The sequence below is a fragment of the Rutidosis leptorrhynchoides genome, chromosome 3 (assembly GCF_046630445.1).
Source record: "Rutidosis leptorrhynchoides isolate AG116_Rl617_1_P2 chromosome 3, CSIRO_AGI_Rlap_v1, whole genome shotgun sequence".
Taxonomy (NCBI): domain Eukaryota; kingdom Viridiplantae; phylum Streptophyta; class Magnoliopsida; order Asterales; family Asteraceae; genus Rutidosis; species Rutidosis leptorrhynchoides.
Genome location: NC_092335.1, coordinates 445,546,121 through 445,560,782, shown reverse-complemented (window position 1 = coordinate 445,560,782; position 14,662 = coordinate 445,546,121). Strand labels below are relative to the sequence as shown.

Below are 14,662 nucleotides of genomic sequence, written 5' to 3'. Positions count from 1 at the left end.
TTAGTACTTCGAAATTTATATCATATCCGAAGGGTGTCCCGGAATGATGGGGATATTCTTATATATGCATCTTGTTAGTGTCGGTTACCAGGTGTTCACCATATGAATGATTTTTATCTCTATGTATGGGATGTGTATTGAAATATGAAATCTTGTGGTCTATTATTATGATTTGTTAATATATAGGTTAAACCTATAACTCACCAACATTTTTGTTGACGTTTTAAGCATGTTTATTCTCAGGTGATTATTAAGAGCTTCCGCTGTCGCATACTTAAATAAGGACGAGATTTGGAGTCCATGCTTGTATGATATTGTGTAAAAACTGCATTCAAGAAACTTATTTTGTTGTAACATATTTGTATTGTAAACCATTATGTAATAGTCGTGTGTAAACAGGATATTTTAGATTATCATTATTTGATAATCTACGTAAAGCTTTTTAAACCTTTATTGATGAAATAAAGGTTATGGTTTGTTTTAAAATGAATGCAGTCTTTGAAAAACGTCTCATATAGAGGTCAAAACCTCGCAACGAAATCAATTAATATGGAACGTTTTTAATCAATAAGAACGGGACATTTCAATATCAATACTAGAACCACTACGTCACAAGCATTCAACCTAATTGCCAACTACGCCTTCATCTCTCAAATAGAACCTAAAAATATTAAGGAAGCCTTATTAGATGAAAGTTGGGTAGAAGCAATGCAAGAGGAATTAAATCAATTTCAAAGGTGCGATGTATGGGATTTGGTTCCTTTACCTAGTGAGATCAACATCATAGGTACCAAATAGGTGTATAGAAAAAAACTAGATGAAGATGGCAATGTAGTTAAAAACAAAGCTAGATTAATAGCACAATGATATAGCCAACAAGAAGGAATTGATTATGATGAAACATTTGCTCCCGTGGCTAGGCTAGAATCAATAAGAATACTTCTTGCATATGCATGTGCCAATAACTTCAAACTTTATCAAATGGATGTTAAAAGTGCATTTCTAAATGGTGTCATAAATGAAGAAGTATATGTGTCACAACCTCCGGGGTTTGAAGATTTCGAAAAACGATATCATGTTTTTAAACTCAAAAAGGCTCTCTATGGACTTAAACAAGCTCCTAGAGCATGGTATGAAAGACTTAGAACCTTCTTAATAAGTCATGGTTATGAAATGGGAAAAATCGATAATACACTCTTTATTAAAAGGCATGAAAAGGATTTAGTTATAGTTCAAATATATGTTGATGATATTGTATTTGGGTCTACTAACGAATCTCTTAGCAATAAGTTTTCTAAGCTAATGCATGATGAGTTTGAAATAACCATGATGGGTGAACTCAAGTTCTTTCTCGGACTTCAAATCAAGCAACTAGAAGATGGAACATTCATCAATCAACAAAAATACATTCATGAAATGATCAAAAAGTTCAAAATGGAGAACTCAAAACCAATGGCAACTCCTATGGCAACAAATGTGAAACTTACTTTGGAAGGAGAAGGAGAACCATTCTATAGTACTAAATATAGGGGAATGATTGGATCCCTTCTATGTTTAACGGCAAGTCGACCCGACATCATGTTTAGCGTGTGCTTATGTGCAAGATTTCAAGAAAATCCAAAGACATCGCACGTAGAGGCTGTTAAAAGGATCTTTAGATACTTAAAGGGGACAATGCATCTTGGGTTATGGTATCTAAAGTTTACCGGGGTTGATATTATGTGCTTTGTGGATTCTGATCACGGTGGATCAATGATTGATAGAAAGAGCACAAGTGGAGTATGCGCGTTCGTGGGGATTTGCTTAACGTCATGGTTCTCGAAGAAGAAACGTCCGTTGCATTGTCTACCACCGAAGCCGAGTATGTGGCTATGGGAAGAGCATGCGCATAGGTGTTGTGGATGAAGCAAACCTTCCTTGATTACGGTATCATCTCATCCGAAATACCAATATGTTGTGATAACAAAAGTGCTATAGACCTATCTAAAAATCAAATATTACACTCTAGGACTAAACACATAGACATTAGGTACCACTTCCTTCGTGACCACGTCCAAAATGGTAATATTGTGATAGACAAGGTAGAATCTGCTGAAAACATAGCTGACATATTTACTAAGCCCCTTAAAAGGGAGACCTTTAACTTGCTTAGGAATGGGTTGGGAATGATGGAACATACTCAGTAAATTTTGCAGCAGATCACGCACGGTCGAAGGACGATCGACCGTGTTAGCAGCCGCCTAACATCTGATTATTTTCTTTGTCCTTTATGCTTTCTCTTTAATATCCAAACAACTTTTCTACCAACCACATCTCTTTCTTAAACCCCAACCACTGGATTTCCAGATTTACTTTTGTCCAACCTTCAAGTACTTTTTAAAAAGTGGTCCATACTCTTCAAATTCTCTTTAAGGTTAGCATCCAAAATCTTACCTTCAATTTTACTAGATTGATTATATCTTAGTCTTTCCAAACTAATATGAACACTTGTTTCTTACGTGATTTTCTTAAAATATGAGTAAAATTGTTCTAAAAGGCTTTTCTTATCAAATGTGTCATAATAGTAATTTCTTGCATAAAAACTCATATATGTTTTAAGCTTTTAAATTCACTCATGCACACACATATGTTTGAACAAATCATTATGATACTTGTTAATCTCATGACTAGTATCCATTCTTGACAAACATAAAGTAAAATGATGAAACTTGTCTAAATTTTCAAAAAGAAAATAGCACAATCTAATTTTAAATTTATGTTTTCAAAATGAGTCTAGACAAGAACTAATCTACACATGTTTAGCATATAGTTTTTCAACGTTATATAAACTTGATTATTTTGCTAAAATTGTGGCTTTTCTAGGAAATGAACAACACGAGAAATCAATGTATCACGAACAATAGGCAACACATGAAGACTAGAATACTTCATGAAGAGCGTGTTATTCCTTGAGCTTGATGAAGTCATTTACCCAATGTTAATTAGGGAATTTTATGCTAACCTTGATGTCTCAAATCCCGACCAAGTTGTATCTCGGCTTTTCCATACACCTTACACATGGTTTTTCGAATAATTTGCAACCATTATGGTCATTCCTTCCAATGGGCATTCCTTCTATACTCCTTCAACCGATCTAAGATCACTCAATCCCACATTTCCATTACAACCCATTTTAGATCTCATTTCCATTCCCGGAGTACATTGGAACCTCAACCAACGACTTCGCATTCAAGATGACAAAATACGCCATGATCTCCAACTCCTTTTAAACGTCATCCGGCACAATGTCTATTGTAGGGAACCTACCGCCACTCACATTTTAGGAACCGAAGTTGTTGTCATGTGGTCTCTACTTACTCATGAACCCATAAATCTTGCCTTTCTCACCACTCAAAGAATGGGTTACCTTCGAGAACTAGGAACTCGCCCACTTCCATACTCAAACCATCTTAATCGGCTTTTCCAATTTGTTGGCTCCATCAACTCTTCTCAAATTCCTCAACCTGTGTCTACAATTCCGCTAACCTATTGGGAAGCTCATTCGGTGATCATTCTCTCTTCCGACAATGAAAGCTCAACTATCTCCGATGCATTTAGCACCGGCATTTATCCTTGAATAATCAATGTTGGTTAAGAATAACTTTAAGGGCGGGTAGATACAACACTTGTCCTAAGAATGAAACTTGTTATGTATTGTAATGTACTTTTTATGCTTATTATGTTTGTTACTGGTTAGAGGGGGAGCCATTCTATTGATAAACATGAACAATTGATAAGTGTGTACGATTTAAGGGGGAGCATTACTCTAGGCTGCGCTTAGTTCCAAGTGGAACTAACCTTTTTCCTTCGACAAAATGGGAGAAAGTGTATGGTAAGTGATGTTAACACTTATGTCGGCTTACATAGTTAGAACTCACTCATAAGTGGTTAATCATATGTAGGACAACATGGGTTCATAAGCCTAAACTATCTCTAGCAAAAGACCAATACATAAGTAATTATCTTGGTAAAAATGTTACGCGGCTGCACTACGGTCGACCGTGAAACTGACCGTGTATGTCCTGTACCAACGAATTCAAGTTTTTCAAAAACTGTCAATCTACGGCTAACCTCACGGACGACCGCAGCTCGACCGCAGTTTTTTCTGTTACCAAAATCATCCACTTTAAGTTAGACCACTCTGAGGCATCTATAATTTACAAAACCTTTTTAAACATACTTATAATAGTTGTCCTTTTTGATCTCAAAAAGGTTTTGAACCAAAAGAGATTAAGTTTTACTAATAACACCTAATGACATCTTAATGACATTTTAAGCCAAATTTAGATTAAACACACAAGTGTTATATCTTTTCATTCTAGTACATAATGTCATTTAAACATACTAATAATGGTCATTAAAGTCCCAATTAAAGAGTTGCCCTCCCATTAGTTTTGTGTACCATTGTATGTTTGTCCAAGCTAGTCAAGGTTGTAACAAAGATCATTAAGCTTCAACTAGACTCAAACTAGTTCATTTGAAATAAAATAGTATTCCAAAAGAAAAGATACTCCCATAAGCAAAATGACAAGTAATTAAGAAAGGGTGATGAAGATTTTAGAAGATAATGGTTTGTCAAGAGATAAAATTCTGCAATTACCTCTTTAGGTAATCAATGACCAATGGTCAAAGATTGAAGACTTTCTTCTTTAGTGGACATGTCAACTTCCATGCTTATATCTAAAACCAAAGGGGTAATGGAGATAATTTCAGAGATAATTGGCCTTTAGTTGCAGCTATTCAACAAGGGAAAATGACAATTTTCAAAGGACAAAAATGGCCATAAGAATCAGATGTCAGAGGTACACGGTCAAACCACGATCGACCGTGCAGCGAGCCGTGTAGCGAGCCGTGTAGCTTCCAGGCAGATTTCTCTTTCCTATAAAAGCCAAGTCTTGAAGCATTTGAAGACTCACCTCTTGCACTTATATTTTCACATACTTTTTGATATCATTCTCATAATTTAATTGTAATCTTTTTAGAGTGATTCTAGCAAGAGTACTTGTAAGCTTAAGTTGTAAGTTTACTTGTAAACTATCTTCTTAAAGGGATTTAGAAGGTAGTTGTGTTTTTCACTAGGATAGTGCATTAGGATCTTGTGGTAAGAGCTATAGGTGTTTGTGAAGTCTTCAAAGGGACGTTAGGGTTCACAAGTTGCGGCTTATCAAAGTACTAGTGTCGTATCCGGACACTCCACCGAGTTTGGAGTATCATAGGGAAGAAAAAACTCAATTCGTAGAATTGAGGAGTGGATTAAGGAATATTAGTTAACATCTTCCCAAACCACTATAAATTGTTGTGTTTGTTCTCTCTTCCCTTATCTCTTTAATTACATTTATATATGCATGTATCTTGTTAGTACTATTTGAGAATAAACATTTCAAGTAACACTATATTAAGTTCAAGTTCGAGAAAAAGAAATTTTTTAAAAAATCAACTAAGTAACTATTCACCCCCTCTAGTTACTTACATGACCTAAAAGGCTCAATTGTTTGAACTGGGCTCGAAAGGCCCAATTACCATAACCCGGCCCAAAACTCAAAATGGACCCGAATATCCGAATCGGATATTTGAAACTCCTATGACTTGGTAGGACGCTTTTTTGTGGTACTAAAAAAACATATACTTATATTAGGACCAGTTTTTTTTTGTACTTAGGACCCTTTTTTGTGGTACTAAATTAACAATTAGTTACATTAGGACCCTTTTTGTGGTAAAAAATTAACTTAGGACCCTTATATTGGTACTAATGTAAGTTATCTTCATATTAGGACTCTTTGTTCTTGGCACTAACCTACTATATTTTTATAATAGGACTCTTTTTTGGGTACTTAAATAGATTATAATTATTTAAGGATGCTTTTATTGGTACTAACATAGTTTATCTTTATATTAGAACACTTTTTTGGGGTCCTAATATGCTCTAACAATATAAATTTAGACGTCATATAGTGTTTTAAGGACCCTAATGATGCGTGCATAACAATACATCATTACCCTCTAAATTTATACATGAATTAAACACTACAAATAAGCACACACAACTAACGAGTAATTAGAACCCGGTTATTATAGCACTTCAATGTAAGTATTCTTTTCAAGTTCGTCCCAAGAGAGCGGTGTAGGTAGAATAATTGAAACTATTAATTGTCCTAAGGTTTGTTTGATTGAGGGGGTTTTAATTGATTTTAATTAACAACTGAAACGTGCACAAGTAAGTAAACTTAAACTTAACAATTAAAACTATTTGCAAGTAGCAAGTAACTAAATATTGAGAACTAATCAATAAACAAATAGTTTTCACTTACCTAATCTTCTCTATGCTTGGATTGCCCTATTTTGCCTAAATTGATATTGCATTAGTTGTTTGACCTATTATTTGTTTAGCATAACCAAACCTTAATCAAATTATACTTTTGCAAATTCACATAAGCATGATATCCTAAGATCAAGTTAAGTATGAGTTGGTTATTGAGATTATGCTTGGGTTGAAATCACTTAAAATCATTCAACTATCAAAATCACTTAAGATAGTCAAACACCACTATGTTGAAAAAAGGTCAATTGAAAACCAACTTAGATTAGAAACACAATCACTTGAAATCCCTATTCTAGTTGTCTAGATCACCTAAGGTGTTGAAGCACAAATTGATTCACTTCTCAAATCACTAAGAGAGCTACTCAATCTATGTAATCAAAGTAAAACGTATATCAAATCATAGCAATGGACCTCATAGCTAACACAATAACACTTGCTCATGTATTTTCATTCAAAACAACTTTATTCAATTGATTAAGGACTAATGCTATGCATTAGAGATTTATAGATAAGCAAACACAAGAGATTTAGCTAATCATGGCTAAAACTACACTAATAATAATCATAGAAACACAAATAAACATCATCTTGAGTGATTACAAGTAATTAGTTCAAAACTAGATAAAGAAAAGTGGAGATTACAACCTAAAATGATAAAGAGAATAAGATCTAGAACTAATAATGATGAAACTTGAGCTTGCTTCCTTCAATTCACCTTCAAACTCTAATGGATGATGAAATTCGGGTTTTGTGTGTAAAATTCGGACTAAAAATTGCAGCTCTCTTTTGTAATGACTTCTTCTCTTTCCTTTTATAGTACTGAAAATTATGGGTTGAATCAGCATCAGGAGCACCGCTTTTGTCTTAGGAGCGGCGCTTTTGGCTAATAATCAGGAGCGACGCTTTTGTATTCAGGTGCGGCGCTTTTCTTGGTAAGAGCGGCGCTTTTGACAATAAGGAACGACGCTTCTGACCACTTGTGGAAATTGGAACCAAAACGTGCATGAGAGCGCCGCTTTTCTCTAAGGAGCGGCGCTTTGGATCATCAGGAGCGGTGCTCTTTGACTTGGAGCGGCGCTTTCGGGGTTGTTTCCTGCACTTGTCATTTTCTTTGCACTTTTTGATAAGGATTTGGTCAATTTTACACCAAATCAGGATTTTAGCCTTGATCGATACTTTAGTGCAGAAAAACAACTTTTGAGCCCAATGATCCTCTAAAACGAATGAAATAAGGGAGATATTGCGAGATAAAACATGTATAATTGGAGCAATATCATACTCTTTTGAGCGTCTCAAAATATTATAAAGTGTCATAATATCTCACCTGATATGACCCTTTCTATGTAGCTTATAAGACTCAAAAAAGGTACTATTAGCCTATATGGCTTTTAGGACACTTTTTATCTATTACGGCCGCTCTTGTAGTGACACGTGGTTTGAGGGTCCTATCAGGCCAAAGGTCCTAAGAATGGGCTTTTTAGGACACTTATGGGGGGGGGGGGGGGGGTCCTAAGATGACAGTTTTCTTGTAGTGCCTTTATATTTTTGTAATTACGTGTCTTCATCTTTTTGACGAAGGTCTCCTTTTTATTTATTGTTTCCTTTTTGCAAAAATAAAAAAATACAAAGGTATCTGATTTGAATTTAATGCGTAAAAATGAGTATGATTTGAAAAAATGTTCAATTAAAGTAATATTCATCTACATGTGCTTCCACATAGACGCCACCTCATCGAATCTGATGAGGTGGCAGCATGTCATCATCTTCTCCGATGATGTGGTCGTCGGAAAATCAGAATTTTAGCTGGAAAAAGTCGTCGAAAATTTTTTTGATCGAACAAAATTTGATGACGTGGCGCCAAAAAATTGAATGACATGGCGCCACCTCATCAATTGTGATGAGGTGGCATTTATGTGGATTCACATGTGGACGAATATTACCTTTATTGGACTTTTTTCAAATCAGAATCCTTTTTACGCATTAAATTCAAATCAAACACCCTTGTGAACAAAGGAAAAAACGATATACCCTATATTGGTAAATTGTGACTTTTATGTTACATTTTTCGGCAATTTGCCCAATTGAAGAAGTAAACTAACCACATCTTGGCTTTCCTGCTCGTGGGTTGGAATTTTTCTCGTTGTTACACTTCGGTTTATATTTCGATCACTTTATCTCGAGATGGATTTGGAAGAAGCCTAGGCCACCGAATCATTTTTTGCTAACTGATCGATGTCTGTTTTGCAGGTTCCGATCTCTGGTAGTTGGAAATTGTACGTATATGCAGCAGATTTTGGGTGATTCGTACGTGATTTCTTCGTTGTGGCGCTTAAACATATTGACTTCCTCAGGTGTTCTATTTATTTATTTTGAATGTATCAGTGCATTGTTGATACTGTTTAAAGGTTAAAAGGTTAAAAGGTAAAAAGTAGAATGTTTTTCGTGTTCGGACTACACGTGAGGGCGAGTAATCCAACCTCATTCGTCCTAGATAGGATTCGAACCTAAGACCTCTTGCAAGGAATTCAGAGTCTTAACCACTGGGTTATATTTTGATGGTTATTGTTGGTGGTGTTTGTTTGATGTAATTGCTTTGAATTTTGTTTAAAGTTCAATTATGTAAAGTTGACTTTTGAGAAGTATGTAGGATCCGATTCACTTGATCTTTGGATTTTATATTTAAGGAATTATATATCGGAAGATTACCAAAGTTTATTGTTTTGTGTTTGTAGGGCATCAATATTTGAAAATGATTTTGTAGGCCACTCAAGTTTAACTATTCGTGTTTGTAGGCCACCTATATTTAAAAATGATTTTAGGCCATCCAAATTCGTATTTTGTTACATATATATTAAATCCAACTAAAACTCTTTGTAAAAAATTATAAAAAACGTAAATACTTGTGTATTTGGTATTAACTAATCATCATATAAATAATGTTAATTAAGAAAAACTTGGTTATTTGTGTTACTTTTTACATCTTTCTAATGAGATTGTAGTCAGATTTGGTACCTATGGAAGTGATGGTTATATTTTGGTTAGACGAATTAATATGGTTGTTTGTCCCATATTGGTGGATGGAAGAAATGAGGGGTGAACTCTTTTAGTATAAAATGAGTTTTATCCCACATTGGAAGATGGAAGAACATGTGGGTGACTTACTTGGATATAAAAGGAGGTCATGGGCATACTTCCAACTTGCACCAATCAATGCATTTTAAGTATTTGATTATTTCTTTCTTTTTTACCCTTGTTTGAGAGTTGTGTTAGTTAAATACTTTGGAGAGTGTAGTTGGCTTAAGAGAGTCGTCTATGTTACTGTAACAAATTGTGATATAATGTATTTCTCTCTTTGGAGGCCCGTAGTTTTTCTTCTGTTTTGGATTTTCCACGTTAAATTCTTGTGTTGTGAATTGTTCTTATTTATTTACTGTCTTTCATTGGGCGTGTATTGGGAATTAGTGAGACCATTTTTCCCAACAACTGGTATCAGAGCGTCAGGTTTGGTGGGGGGGTCTCGATTTTAGGAGTCAGAGTATGCTCTGTGGTTGCGACTTAGTCTGAGCTTCTACATCAGAAACTACTTCTATTGATTGTATATGGAATCGTGATAGACAATATCTTTTCTAATTCGGAGTAAGTGGTGTCAAGAATTTGTAGTAGACCTGGTTGCTGGACTTTCCAGACAGTCACCAATTATATTGGGACCAAACGGATCCTACCTCTCCACTACATCGTGGGCAAAATTAGAGAAAGTGTTGTTCATAAGATACGGATACGTTGTCGAAGTTCAGTCCAATGAGGTTTGATGTAGAGAAATTTGATGGGAGGATCAATTTTGGCTTGTGGCAAGTTCAAATCAAAGATGTGTTGATCCAGTCCAGTTTACACAAGGCATTAAAAGGTAACCCCACTTTTGTTTCCGGCAGTGATTCTAGCAGTAAGTTCGATGAAGAAGAATGGGATGATTTGTATTTGAGGGCGGCAAGTGCGATTCATTTGGGTCCTGCAACGAACGTGCTTGCAAATGTGCACGGGTTATCAATGACTAAAAGCTTTGGGATAAACTAGAGCAGTTGTACCAGGGAAAGGGCATCTCAAATCAGCTGTGTCTTAAAGAACAGTTCCATACTTTGTGTATTGATGGGGGTAGGGATGGCGCCCGCGGGTAACGGGCACGGGTTCTATATACCCGCGACCCGCCTGTCGGGTTTCTTTTTTGCACGTTGAGACCCGTTACCCACCCGCGGGTAAACATGTTTTGCCCATGCCCGTGACCCGCGGGTACCCATGACCCGTGGGTAACTCGCGGGTAATAATATATACAACTTTTTATTATAAAAATATATATACAAGTTATATCTAAAATGACGTGAAAATTAAGTTTTTTACTTATATTAAATTATTAATCATTATTCAATTACAAGTAAATTAACTTTCAAAATTAATACTGTAATTGTAAGTATAAACTTACGGGTAAATTAAGAAAAGTCTCATGTATTCACGGGTCGGGTTTTACCCGCGATGGGTAGTATATACCCGCGACCCGTTAGCGGGTATAAATTTTTACCCGTAACCGTGCCCGCAGGTAAGATTTAATGAATTTACCCGCCCATCACGAATCGGGTACCCACGGGTCACGGGTTTTTTCTCGCCCATTGCCATCCCTAGATGGGGGTTCAAAGATTTTAGATCATCTGAGTATTCTTAATGGTATTTTTTCGGAACTGGAAGCTATTGGAATTAAAGTGGATGATGAAGATAAAGCTTTGAGGTTGATATTATCTTTATCATCGCCCTATGAGCATATGAAACCTATTTTGATGTATGGGAAAGAAACTCAAGAGTTTGAATACGTTACTAGCAAGCTCTTATCTGAGTAGAAAAGACTGGAAGGTGACGGGGTCTCGTCATCAGAAGGTACGGTACTGTTGTGTTCGGATAGACGAAAGAGAAACTCTAGAAAGAATCTGGTATGCTGGGGGTGCGGGAAGACTAGGCATGTAAGGGTTAATTGTCCAAGTGGAGCTAATCCGACAAATGGCTTCAAAGACACTAACATTGTCTCTGTTGTTACTAAGAGTGACGAATTCTTCTGAAGTCACGCCATCCTCAAGGTGTGTCCGCACCATCATGGAAAGGGATGTTCGTTAGTGGTTCCACAATTGCACATGGGCATTAGTTTGGAGATGATGCAGGTTGTGTGGTGGAAACAGTTGTTGTAGCTAATGAAACCTCCAGGGAAACCCCAACAAGAAGTTGCACCATAACAATCCAACTGAGTATACAAAATGTACCGATGTGAAATGCCTGGAATTTAATATTCTAAGTTCTATACTCTTTATATGAAACGACACAACCCGTCGATTTCCGGCCCATAAATTTTTTTCCTTTTTAATAAACATTAAATAACACTTTAGGTCCCATTACGCAATTCCCAAAATGTATTTGTTATCAAAGTAAGTTCAACGAACTTAAAAACATACAATAATAATTTAAACTCCTTAATACAATAATACGTTAGTTAAATCATAAACCGGTTTATACTCATGACCCATTTGACTAAACCGAGCATGGTGATTGGGACTACGCTACCCAATCCTAAATCGAGTCCAAAAGCAAGATCTTCTAAAGCAACCTAGCCAAGATCTCTAATTCCCCACGCTTACCCGAGCCGCCATCACGCGAACCTATAAAAATGTAAACAACGAGAGGGTAAGCTATGAAAGCTTAGCGAGTATAAATATACTATATACATACATATGCATAAAATGAATACGTATAACCAAACACATAAAGTAAACGCATACCGCAATCCAAGTACAACTAGCAAGCTATACCTAACGTACCACCAAGCCAAATCCGCAAGATTAGCTACAACATATAATAAGTATATATACGCATATATAATAAATAACCAAGACACCAAGGTTAACCCCTTAACCCCATACATATGAAGGTTGGCCGAACTACCAGGGCCTTAGTGAATTCGCACTACCCGAGATTCACTTCATTCATCGCTTCAACAACCAAGGTTGGCCGAACTACCTGTGCCTTAGTGAATTCGCACCACCCGAGATTCACCACCTCATCACTAAGATGACCGAACTACCCGAGTCATCATGAATCCGCACTACCCGAGATTCATCTCCTCAACATCATCAACAACGACGGGGTTGGCCCGACATGCCAACGTGAATCCGTATACTCCAAAAATTTACTACCCCAAGGGTGGTAACCCAAAACGCATAAGCGTACAACATGGACTCAAACTCCAAGAATCCATTTTCCCATCACATGTAGAGCGAATCCGAGCAAGGATCACTCTACCAACCCGCACCCATCTTATGCATACATACGCATATAATACATTTACACTCACCTTGAAATCTTGATGGATGCAACCGAATAAAGCCGCAATCGCCAATGGAATGTACCTATTCCATTAATCACATAACAAACAACACAATTAGGGTGGATTTATAAATCAACCCAAATTGACACTTAGTGCAATATCGACCCAAATGCACTTCCAAGCACAAACCGCGCCCAAACTAACCAATAATCACTAACACAAGTGAGAATGGTCCTAATACACCAATCAAACCCAATCATAGGTGTTAAACACCTATCTTGCCCAATTAGACACATAAACCCTAATTTTGACCCATTTCAAAATTAGTCAACCCAAAGATCCAAAAATGGTTTCAAGACTTTCATAATCACTAACACTAGTGATTATACCCAAAATCAAAGCCTAAACATGGCCCAAAACGTCAACCAAACCAAAACCCGCCAAGTACCAACAATAACTAGTCACCATAAACCCACTTCATCATCTAAATGGGTTTTACAACTAACAAGCTCAAAACCCTAACTTAAATATCAAATCATAAAGATGAAATTCGAAGTTGAGACTTACCAATACAACCAAAATGATGCCGTTGGCGAGTAGAACAACTTTAACACATGAGCTTTCACCTGAAACACTCTTCTTCTTCTCCAAATGGAGCTTTCTCTCACTAAAATGAGTTTCTCACTCTAAGGTTTGATGAAGGAGGTGAAGTGTGTGAAAAATGAGATTGGGATAAGGTTGGAACTGATTTAAGGCTTATAACCCGTTCATAATGTGAAATTACCAAAACACCCTCAAAATATTCCTTAAAATCGAGCTGGAAAAACTGAATCAGACCACGTGTCGCGTTTCGCGACAACCTTGATTAGAATGCGATAGAATAACCTCAAACGCGACAGATTGATCAGGAAAAGGGAGTTCACAGGGTGTCGCGTCTCAACTGTGTGTGTCGCGTTTCGGGACGATCCAGAACGCGATACATAAGCTTAAAACGCGATGATTTGCTAGATAGCACCCTGATTCCTCTTTTAAAAAAATCCAAGTCAAACGTAGTCAATTAAACGCGTCCTAAAGGTTTAAACACCTACCTTGGACTCCGTATGACGCCCCGAGCGTCATGTTTAGAAAAACGGGGTGTTACAACTCTCCCCCACTTAAATTCGATCACGTCCTCATGATCTTAGTCACCTAACCAATCCGGACCTACACTCTACGGTCCTTTGACATACATTCCCATCCGGCTTCCACCACATTCCTCATTAACCCGAAGATTATTCCATTTACCGAATACACACTTGCACGCATTCTGAGTCATGCAATGCACACAACATCCGAAGTCTATAACGATCACTTAGAATGCGCGGAATCACCTTGTATCCTTCTAACTCCCCTAGGTAATCCTTCTCAATGAGTCACCTTCAACAACTAAATCGTCACCCACGATTTATCAAGTTCGGGAATTCGAGCACTAAAACTTGTTCAATCCCTCACATCGGGAAAACTCATCCAATCTCGAACCGAGATATCAACTCCTAAGCGTACCCATACCAAGTACCATGCTAAAGTAACCACATACCAACAATGAGGTCAACAACCAAATCGATGAAGACCGAATAAAAGCGAATCCTTACGGATAACACTTACCACTTAACATCCCTTGTAGTGCGCAAATACGGCTAATACGCAACTACCGCAAATACGTGAGCAAACAATGCTATTGCGTCACTAATCACACCACATGGTCCTCATGACCGAACCATCAACCACTGTTTCTCAAATCAACATGAAGGCTGGCCGAAACTACACGTGACTTATTGAATCCGCACCACACTCGACTCACTACCTCCACCACAACAACAATCGGGATTGGCCGAACATACACGCGCCCTTGTGAATCCGAACCACACGAGAGTAACTATCCAAATAGAATGACCGCATCTACACGTGTC

The 14,662-nt window shown here is 37.0% G+C and overlaps 1 protein-coding gene across 1 annotated transcript; it reads left to right on the top strand.

Annotated features, from left to right (window-relative positions):
* The first annotated feature begins 1,434 nt into the window (after window positions 1–1,434).
* On the top strand, window positions 1,435–1,905 carry LOC139901528 (uncharacterized mitochondrial protein AtMg00240-like). The gene has a single exon (XM_071884228.1). It carries the CDS (start codon window positions 1,435–1,437, stop codon window positions 1,903–1,905), a length of 471 nt encoding a protein of 156 aa, XP_071740329.1.
* The last annotated feature ends 12,757 nt before the right edge of the window (window positions 1,906–14,662 follow it).